Source organism: Papaver somniferum, chromosome 5 (genome assembly GCF_003573695.1).
Source record: "Papaver somniferum cultivar HN1 chromosome 5, ASM357369v1, whole genome shotgun sequence".
Taxonomy (NCBI): domain Eukaryota; kingdom Viridiplantae; phylum Streptophyta; class Magnoliopsida; order Ranunculales; family Papaveraceae; genus Papaver; species Papaver somniferum.
This window is the reverse complement of record NC_039362.1, coordinates 214,378,701-214,387,782: the sequence shown is the minus strand read 5'-3', so window position 1 is coordinate 214,387,782 and position 9,082 is coordinate 214,378,701. Positions and strand designations below refer to the sequence as shown.

At 37.0% G+C, this 9,082-nt stretch overlaps 3 protein-coding genes across 3 annotated transcripts; all 3 read right to left on the bottom strand.

Annotated features, from left to right (window-relative positions):
• Positions 1–983: 983 nt before the first annotated feature.
• On the bottom strand, positions 984–3,234 carry LOC113284604. Its single transcript, XM_026534104.1, has 2 exons — positions 2,118–3,234; positions 984–1,853 (listed from the first exon to the last, which is right to left on the bottom strand). The coding sequence occupies exons 1-2, from the start codon at positions 2,683–2,685 to the stop codon at positions 1,243–1,245; spliced, it is 1,179 nt and encodes a 392-aa protein (XP_026389889.1). The 5' UTR covers positions 2,686–3,234; the 3' UTR covers positions 984–1,242.
• Positions 3,235–3,557: 323 nt separating this feature from the next.
• On the bottom strand, positions 3,558–6,445 carry LOC113278592 (glucan 1,3-beta-glucosidase-like). Its single transcript, XM_026527398.1, has 10 exons — positions 6,292–6,445; positions 6,075–6,196; positions 5,864–5,986; positions 5,592–5,777; positions 5,350–5,511; positions 4,965–5,134; positions 4,706–4,861; positions 4,269–4,630; positions 3,964–4,145; positions 3,558–3,864 (listed from the first exon to the last, which is right to left on the bottom strand). The coding sequence occupies exons 1-9, from the start codon at positions 6,350–6,352 to the stop codon at positions 3,964–3,966; spliced, it is 1,524 nt and encodes a 507-aa protein (XP_026383183.1). The 5' UTR covers positions 6,353–6,445; the 3' UTR covers positions 3,558–3,864.
• A 992-nt stretch (positions 6,446–7,437) lies between these two features.
• On the bottom strand, positions 7,438–8,488 carry LOC113280778 (serpin-Z7-like). Its single transcript, XM_026529363.1, has 3 exons — positions 8,318–8,488; positions 7,891–8,038; positions 7,438–7,832 (listed from the first exon to the last, which is right to left on the bottom strand). The coding sequence occupies exons 1-3, from the start codon at positions 8,486–8,488 to the stop codon at positions 7,438–7,440; spliced, it is 714 nt and encodes a 237-aa protein (XP_026385148.1).
• Positions 8,489–9,082: the final 594 nt, after the last annotated feature.

The window sequence follows — 9,082 nt, the reverse complement described above, 5'->3', positions numbered from 1 at the left end:
AGGATTTGCATTGAATAGAGAGATAAAAATTCAACACATTCAGCACCAATATTTCTATCATCCTCCAACTTGATATCATCTCTAGAATTAAGGATAAGGATATTATTCCTTGATCTTCTTTCCCTCAAACTGGAATGAAAAAATCTAGTGTTAGAATCACCCACCTCCATCCATTTTACTTTAGATTTTTCTTTGGCCAAGGATTCTTCATATCTAGCTTAGCATAAGAACTAACAACTTATTTTTCTCTACTAGCAATGTCCCTATTAAAAGAATGAAGTTGTAACTGTTGTTGGAGATCTTGCATATTAGCCTGAGCAGCAACCACTTGATCAGAGATCTTTTTAAATCTTTCATTCTTCCAATCTCCTAAAACTTTTTTCAGCCTCTTGAGTTTAGTCACCATAACAACCATAGGATTGCCATGAACAGGATGTTGCCAAACACTCCTCACAACATCCAAGAAATCAGGCTTCTCAACCCAAAAACTACAGAATCTAAAAGGAGGGGGGCCATGAAATCTACCTTCAAAAATACTCACAACAGCTGAACTATGATCTGAGATACCAGGCACAAGAAATTCAGCACCAGATTCAGCATAAGCTTCAAGCCACTCCAAATTCACCATCACCCCTATCAATCTTTGAATCAAGCCTAGTATCATCCTCATGCTTATTACTTCATGTATAAAAACAACCACTATACCTTAAGTCAAAGAGATGAACATCTTGAGTACATTCCCAAAAATCATAATAATGAGCAGGAGTAACCTCAACACCACCTACCTTATCTGTAACTTCAAAAATGGAATTAAAGTCTCCCAACACCATCCAAGGTTTACTATTAATAGCATCAAAAGCTTTCAGCTCAGCCCATATAAGTCTTATTTGAATAATGTCATTACTCTCATACACAAAAGTAACCACAAAAATTTTATGCTGAAAAGTAGTAACATCTAGAAAAATAGCTTGAGCAGACATGTGTAGAACACTAACAGACATAATCTCAGCATTCCATCCTACCCGAATTCTCCCAAAAGGATCTTGAGAATAATTATCCACAAATTGCCAAGAATGACAAATTTTATGCCTTATTCTATCTTTATTAAATCTTTATTAACTTGTTGAACATGAGTTTCAACAATACCCACCATATATAGCTTATTAGTTATAATAAAATTATTAACTTCACTTTGTTATAAGAGATCATTAAGACCCCTTATGTTCCATCCACCAACCTTTATCATAGTAAAAGAGAGGGGTTTGGTTTTTTAACCTTTGGAGATTTCTTCTCTGCAGCCTTGACATTCAACATGTTCTTCCCTTGGATAGAGGACTTTGGCAGGAAATGAGTTCTAGCACCATCATTCTCCTTTTGACCCTCATCTAGTCTTTCTACCTGATTCAAAACAAAACCAATCATAGTATCTCCAACTTCCCTATTACCCACATAAACCCCTGAAATTAAACTAAGTGGCTGAGGACAAACTTGACTTCCATCAGCAGTATCATTACTACCAAAAGGAGTTAACCTATGGTTATCCTTGGTAGTAGTAGTCATGACCACCTCCATGAACTCACCAGTCCCTTCCTCAGTTAACTGATGAAATTTGTTATTCATCATAATTGGAACTTCCACCATATTTGCAGTACCACTAGTTGAGGCCCCATCCAAGCCAGCAGTGCTACTCTTTTGTTGGTTTGAGTTTTTGTTCCTTCCTCTCTTCCGATTCTTCACCACCCATCCTTCATTACCACCCACGGGCTTATCCTTTGCCTTACTAGCTTCAGCTAATTTTTTTGCAGCAGCAACTTCAGCAGTAGCTTCAGCAGCAGCTTCAGCAGCAGCTTTGACTGCAACAACATTTGCAATTGCAGCAGCAATAACACATTTCTCAGTAGAGTGTCCAAAGACAGCACAATGAGAACACCTTAAAGGTTTCCAAGTATACTCAACAGGAACCTTAATTTCAGTATTCCCAACTTTAGCATCAATATGACTTGGTAAATCAGAATCAATACTCACTTCTACACAAATTCTAGCATAAGTTATTCTAGATCTAGTAGCAGTTTGTTTATCCAATAAAAGAGGAACTCCAATGAAACTAGCCAACTTACCTAGCCCTTTAGAATTCCATAAATGGAGACGAACATTTCTCAGATTGATCCAGATAGGAATTGTCTTCAGTTCAGCCAACTCCTGTTCAATCATTAGTGACCAGGGTCCAACAACAAATGGTTGTCCAGAAATAAACAAACACCCATGCTCCAAAGCCATAGCTCTATCTTCTGCAGAATCAAATTCAAACACAAAAACTGCATCTCCTAGAAGAGTCATCTTCATCTCACCTTTTAGCTTCCATACCCTCTTTGCAAAATTCCTCACCATCAAAAATGGTAATCGCTTCCCCACAAAACACCCAACAACCAATTTCTCACATCGATGAACATCATCCTCTACTTCATCATCAGAAAACACTGTGAGTTTCTTACCCCCAACCAGACCTGGAGGTGCATAAGGAATAAGATCATGAAGAGGTTCATCTTTCCCTACACCCAACATATCAGACCATCGAAGATTACTAGAAACCCTGTTATTAGAAGCCCCAAACAATCCCACTCTAGAAGAACTATTATCATCTCCATGTAAATGAGATTCAAAATTCACATCCATCGATCCACCCATAATAATCAGAATAGAGAAAAGGAATCATAAGGAAAATTGTGAAATCAAAACAACACCAATCATTGATCACAGATAACTAAAACAGGAATCAAAATCTCAGAAAACCACTCAGATCTTGAAGAAAATAAAAACTTGACCAGAGTCAACGTCGCAAGAAAAATCGCCTCTCTGAACCCTCTCGGAACTAATTGATTGTTGCTTATCTCTGATTTCTCGTTATGGGTAAGGATCAGAGATTAATATAAAGGAGGTGAGTCCCTCTTCTCATCTAACTTGCTACGAAGTATCCCATATACAACAGATTTGAGAGAGAAGAAAAGACTCTATTCTCAATTACAGCTGTTGGTTCTTGTTCTTCTGTTGCGAGTTATACAACACTATTGAGGTATGTCACAGAACCCAATCCTTGGTTTAAGTTATGATTCTAATCTTTGGCAAGATCTGTTTGTTTCCATCGACTGGAAGTATTGTGTATTAGGTTGATTTTTCCTACAGGTTATCTCTAAACATATTATTAATTAGCTTCACTGTACATATGGTTCTTGGTTGGTTCAAGCTGACATTGGTATTTAGTTAACCATAAGTCCATATGGTGATATTATTGGGTTTCGATAGTGGACATTGTTATCATCATTGATGATTTTACTAAATTATGTTGGTTGTTTCTTCTGTGTGCCGAGTCTGACTTCAACACTGTGTCTCAAGTTGGAAATGCACTTTGCCTTAAAATCGTTTATTGAGTACTTTCGGATTATTTGCTGTAGATGTGCTCGTTTAGTCGTTTATGAGGCCAGGCTTTATCGTGGTACCTTAGTAATATTAAGATGATCAGTACACACACACTCAATTAACAGAGATACGTAACAGATACATGGATTAACAATGTGTATAAAATTTATATGCTGCAATATTTTCTTTACTTCATCTTCTCCGATGCAACATATCATGTCTGCAAATTCGTTCACACCGAACTTATTACAATATACACTAAAAACTGACACAAGCAGGGACCATACACTCAGTGACTTGTATAAAGTTTTCTCTTAAAGAGAGGTTTTATTGTATTACAATCTCTGTGCAAGTATAAATATCTACTTGCCAATACGAATAACCACAAATTGCTTTGGATGAGTTACGAGCATCCAATGAACCAATGCTCTCCAAGTGAAGTTTGATGACCTATTGACAAAGTACATAAGAAGTTAAGCAGAGAGTTGCATAAAATAAAATAACATACTTTAACTACTACTACAAATTGATGTATTTGTTCGTTCCTACCTATAACTGCATGATTTTGTTCTTGATGTTCCACTCGAGACTCCAATGATCATTAACATTCTTGAATGACCAATATGCCCATCCAAAAGAAGCTGAACCGTAAACATCTAACTGTGCTCTACCAAAGTCCTGATAATTCTCCTCAGAACCGTCTCTAAAACTCCATTCATTTACCCACTCCCCTGTATACAGGTACTGGTTTTTAATGTTGCTATGAACAAGCTATACCTCTTGTTTTAACATAAGCAGGAAACTAGCAGTTTATACACGCGAACTTCCAATAAACACAAATTAACAAGTCTTACCAATAAAAACTAGTGGTCCATCGCCATTAGCAGTGTTTAGGGAATCCACTTGAGCTTTCCTGCTGTCTTTTATGAATTCTATATTCTCAGTTGAGCCCATCTTATCAAATTTTGGATGGAAGAGATTGTAGAAGTGCAAATCCAACACTACGTTTGATAAACCCAATTTGGCAATCGCATGATAAAGCTCCGTTGGGTCTGTGTCAACAAACTGACACATAATCACGTAAGCTGTAGCTGAATATTTCCTCACAATATTGTATCCCTTTGAGTAGTAATCTTGTAAGACATAGAAGGGAACTTCAGAAGATTTTGGTTCATTCAAAAGTTGAATCCCCAATAGAGCAGGATCGCTTCCATATCTGCAAATGAAGGATATGACATTCTCGTTAGGACTGGTACAGGAGTAGTTGTATTTAAAGATAAACGTATTTTACCTGGAAGCTAGAAATTCTATCACATCAAGGCTTTGCTGGATGTTTTCATCAGATGTTCCCCAGTCCACAGAACCATCTCGACTAGCGCTGTGCTCCCATCCGTTTTGGGAACCAATAACTGCATGAAGGTTGACTATGCATTTAATGTTGTACTCCCTGCAAGAGAAGTTATGAAAGCAATTATGATCACCAGTGTTAGAAAGTTAGAAACACTAGCTACGGACCATGATAAAAGGAAAATTAGGAAAGCGAGACCCACTGTGCCCATTTGAATGCATTATCAAGAGCTGCCAAACTTCCCCCAATATAAGGAGCCGGTGGGTTGGGATCTTGAGCAATCCACCACCCAACAGGAATTCTCACGGTGTTTATACCGTTTTCGCTAAGAAACTGAAAGTCTGCTTGTGTAATATAGCTGCTCCAATGTTCCTACAGTTCAAGTAATTAAAAGTAAAATTAAGGTCATTCATATTTCACCATGTCCCCTTTCACCCAGAGGCTTGAACCGACAAACATTCCATCATGCAAGGTCGTCAATAACATCAGTACTTATGTTATAAGTTATAACTTTCCATGATCAATGGAGCAGTCGATTAATTACTATGAGTAAGGGACTTCAACTGTTATGAGGATTGGGAACTTACATTAAGTACTTCTGTCGCCTTTTCATATCCATACCCATTGGTCAGCTGGTACTCTCCAAGCATGACCTTTCCACCTTCAAAAGTCATTTCAAATGTGGCTGCATTATCTTCCCATTCTGGGATCCCTATATAGTCTGCTTTGAGCTCATTTCCAGAAGACACCTAAAAAACTCAAAAATATCATATATATGAATTACAACAACACCCGAAACTTTAAATGGCTGATCAGAGTACTATCATACCTGCAAATATGTACCGCTTGATAGTTTAATATGAACTCGATCATTGCTACTCCTTACAATAGAAAATGTTTCTGTCGAAGACGGGTAATTTGATGTTACGGAGACAGAAGCCCCTTCTCCACCACAGGATAGGAACTGTCCATTATGGGTCCGAAACTGAAATTCCGATTGAGACACTCTCCATAACTGCAATATAACACAGAGTAGATACATAAATGATCTACAACACATTTCGGATCCACATATTTATTCTTTGTGGCTGTACATCTTACTCTGAAGGTTTCCCAATTACTAGCTACTTCCCTGTCTACGGTGACGACGCAGGAACTCCCTCCATCCTCTGCACTTACGTACTTATTTGAGCTCAGGGATTTGAACCGAACCTTTGCTCCATCCTGCATATTAAATTGCAATAGAGGACCAGCTATTAACCACCAAGATTACAAGTAAATTCCCACAAAATTCACCCCAAAGAATACTTACAAGCATATCTCCTACTGGAATGCCTTCAAATAGTGAAGGTTTCATCCATCCTTCAATAACCAACCAATTACCCAAGTTCACAGCTTTTACTTTCTCTCCGTTTAATCCATCCACGCCCGAAGCTGTAATCAAATAAAAATTATTACTAACAATCTAAGAATAGGAAAGATTAACTCAACAAATGATTAGTTAAAACTTGCCAGGATCCAAGAATTACCTGAAAGAGAGATGTTTGCCTTAAGTTGATCAACGGTATTAACTCCGACGATATCTGCCATAATTTCTGTTGTAAAAATCTAAGATGAGTGCAGCCGGTTTTAGCAATGACTCTTGTATTGATCAAGTGATGAGCAGGAGGTCTTATTTGAAGACCAAGTAGTTCGAATTTTTTATTCCCACCAGTTGACTTGAAGTGGATGGCACGTCCCTTCTAGGAAATTATGAGTAGATTTCCTATCAACCTTCTTAATTTATACTACTTTCTTAGAATCCTACTCGTGCTCTGCACTCATTGGTCTTCCTGGTGCACCTCAAAATTTATGTGTTTAGAAATCCATGATATCACTCAAGACTACATGTGTGCCGCACCTCAAATTTTTCCGAGTGCACGAGAGTGTCACTTTCGCGGTGTACAAATTCCAATTGATATGCTCAAGATATTAAAACTAGAAATCTTGTGGATGTTCGAGACATCTGCCTAAAAATTGATAATAAGAAAGTTCCCCAAAAATTTAAGATGTGATTTCTTGGATACTCACAAGGTGAAGGTTTAAAAGTGTTATCCAATATATACAGATTAAAAAACTTTTGTTTCAGGTGTGATTGCTTTGGAAGGACTGATATGTATTTGAAAGCCATAATAACAAGAAATTATAAACTTGAAAGAAAATCATGAAATCCAAAACATTGTTCTTAAACTCTTCACAAATGTCAAATTAATCCTACGACAAAAGATAGCCAAACAAGAAAAACTCAGTCTATCTGGAAAAAAAAAAAAAAAAACTTAACTCTTTGCTTAAACGAGAAAAAATATATCTTAACTCATTGCTTATTAGCACTGTATATATATAGTATATCCAGTAACGATGGAAATAACCTTGGTTAGTGAGCGAGAAGTTATAGCAAGGGATTAAGAACATATCCGGTGAATAATAAAACCCCAGTAAATTCGTCTTTGATGATAAACATGAAAGGATGATCTGCAATAAAATCCTCAATCGGTGGTAGTCGAGGAGGAGAATCACTCATTGAAAAAGAACTGAACTCTAAAAGAGTAGCAGCAGCACCTTCAGTTCCTTCCTCGTCAACTTCAATAAAACACTTATGAAAAGCTTTACTAATGGAACCAATAGCACCCACCATCTCAGTCAATTCTGCTTGGGAAACTGAAAGGCAATACTAATCCCATATCTTTGAGAACTCTTTTCGCGTCAAATTCAAATGTTATCTTAAACTTTGGGACCTTGAACTCTCCTGTTCGTTTCAATGGCATGTAGTTTGGAACACACTGGTGCAAAAATCCAGCTGAATTATTTGCCTTGTCTATCAACTCTCCAAGTCCATCCCGGCTATCAGGTAATACAATATACATAGAAAAACGTTGAGCACTATCATCAAACATGTCATCATCATCGAACGGATTATCATTCTCACCCCTGCTCGCTGTTTGTTTTTGTAATTGATATGGAAGTTTAAGCACTTTGAAGCCGTTTTGACACGCTATGTATTGGTATTCCTCTGTACTACTCATATATGGGACTTCAACAGAAGAATGTCCATCAAGTAAATAGAATTCTGAATCCTTCGTTAAACTGACCTTGATGCCATACTCCTTTGAAATAGAGTGCATTCACCAGCACAACCATTGTGGTCCTGTCGAATGATCCTTCCGGAACTAAATTTTTTATTATTCCACTAGTTTTCGACTCCACCCATTCGTTAACCATCAGTCTCACTTCATTAGCCTTCAAAAGAAAAACAAATACGTAAACAGTAATTAGTTGGCGAGGAGAAAATCTGTAGTACTCCTATGTTAATTTCGAGGATTAAGATATCAGTTATTCCGATATTGATACTAAAAGTTAGCACCTGGATCAACAGGACGGATGAAACTCTAATCACAAAGGTTTATATGGTTTGGTATCCGTTGATTACGTAAAAATAATTTGCTTGCATGTAAGTACTCTAACTGAATACAAATTCTACATCGAAAGCTAATAATTAATAAATAGAAAAGTTCTTACCTTATGATCGAAATCTACAGCTTGAACATGTGCATTAAAGATTGAATTTGCAACCTCTTGAAATTTGGGATTTAATTCACAAGATTCATTGACCCAAACACTATTAACAAGAGATAACGGGGATGGTTGTCCTTGAATTTGGGTTTCATTCAATGATTTCATAAGACCCATTAAGAGAATCAAGAGTTTGACATTTTAGAAACCCTAATAGTTCAGCTCGTGTTTCACCTTTGAAGCTAATAATCCTAAAGCAATATAGATTGATAATGGAGAATATACTAAATTTGCTTCTTGCGAGAACAGATTCTTCATTGTTTGCATCCATAATGGACAACCTATAACATTCCTCTCCATAGCGTTTATTAACCTGGCGTTTATAGGGGCCACTCGAAAGGATTTAGGGGCCAACAATAAAACAAAAAAGGTCACCCAAAGGGAAAATGTAGTCAGCCCTTATCTCGCGTAATTCGTAATGGCGAAATTACCCTTATATATTCGGAGGATATGATAACATTGTTATCCTCCGATTGCAATCGGAAGCCAAAATATTTCCCAGACTTCCGATTGTAGTCGGTGCAGTATTAGAATGATTTCTCTTTCATTTTTTCCATTTCTTTTTCATTTGTGAGTTGTTAGAGGTATAGAGAAGAAGGTGAAGGCTGCTATAATCGGAAGATATGCTAAATACAATACCTACCGATTATAAGTTGCCCCAAATTCATATTTTGAAAGCTACCATAATCGGTAGATATGCTAAATACAATA

What these genes read in the sequence shown, in the direction of transcription:
- LOC113284604 (XM_026534104.1), bottom strand. Translation starts at nt 2,685, where the DNA reads ATGGGTGGATCGATGGATGTGAATTTTGAATCTCATTTACATGGAGAT. An exon ending in ATGGAATTCTAAAGGGCTAG is followed by an intron (nt 1,854 to 2,117) that starts GTAAGTTGGCTA and finishes ATGTTGTTGCAG; the next exon opens with TCAAAGCTGCTGCTGAAGCT.
- LOC113278592 (XM_026527398.1), bottom strand. Translation starts at nt 6,352, where the DNA reads ATGGCAGATATCGTCGGAGTTAATACCGTTGATCAACTTAAGGCAAAC. An exon ending in GGCAAACATCTCTCTTTCAG is followed by an intron (nt 6,197 to 6,291) that starts GTAATTCTTGGA and finishes ATTTGATTACAG; the next exon opens with CTTCGGGCGTGGATGGATTA. An exon ending in AGGCGACAGAAGTACTTAAT is followed by an intron (nt 5,135 to 5,349) that starts GTAAGTTCCCAA and finishes CTTGAACTGTAG; the next exon opens with GAACATTGGAGCAGCTATAT.
- LOC113280778 (XM_026529363.1), bottom strand. Translation starts at nt 8,488, where the DNA reads ATGGGTCTTATGAAATCATTGAATGAAACCCAAATTCAAGGACAACCA. An exon ending in CTGTAGATTTCGATCATAAG is followed by an intron (nt 8,039 to 8,317) that starts GTAAGAACTTTT and finishes TTTCTTTTGAAG; the next exon opens with GCTAATGAAGTGAGACTGAT. An exon ending in CAAAGGAGTATGGCATCAAG is followed by an intron (nt 7,833 to 7,890) that starts GTCAGTTTAACG and finishes CTTCTGTTGAAG; the next exon opens with TCCCATATATGAGTAGTACA.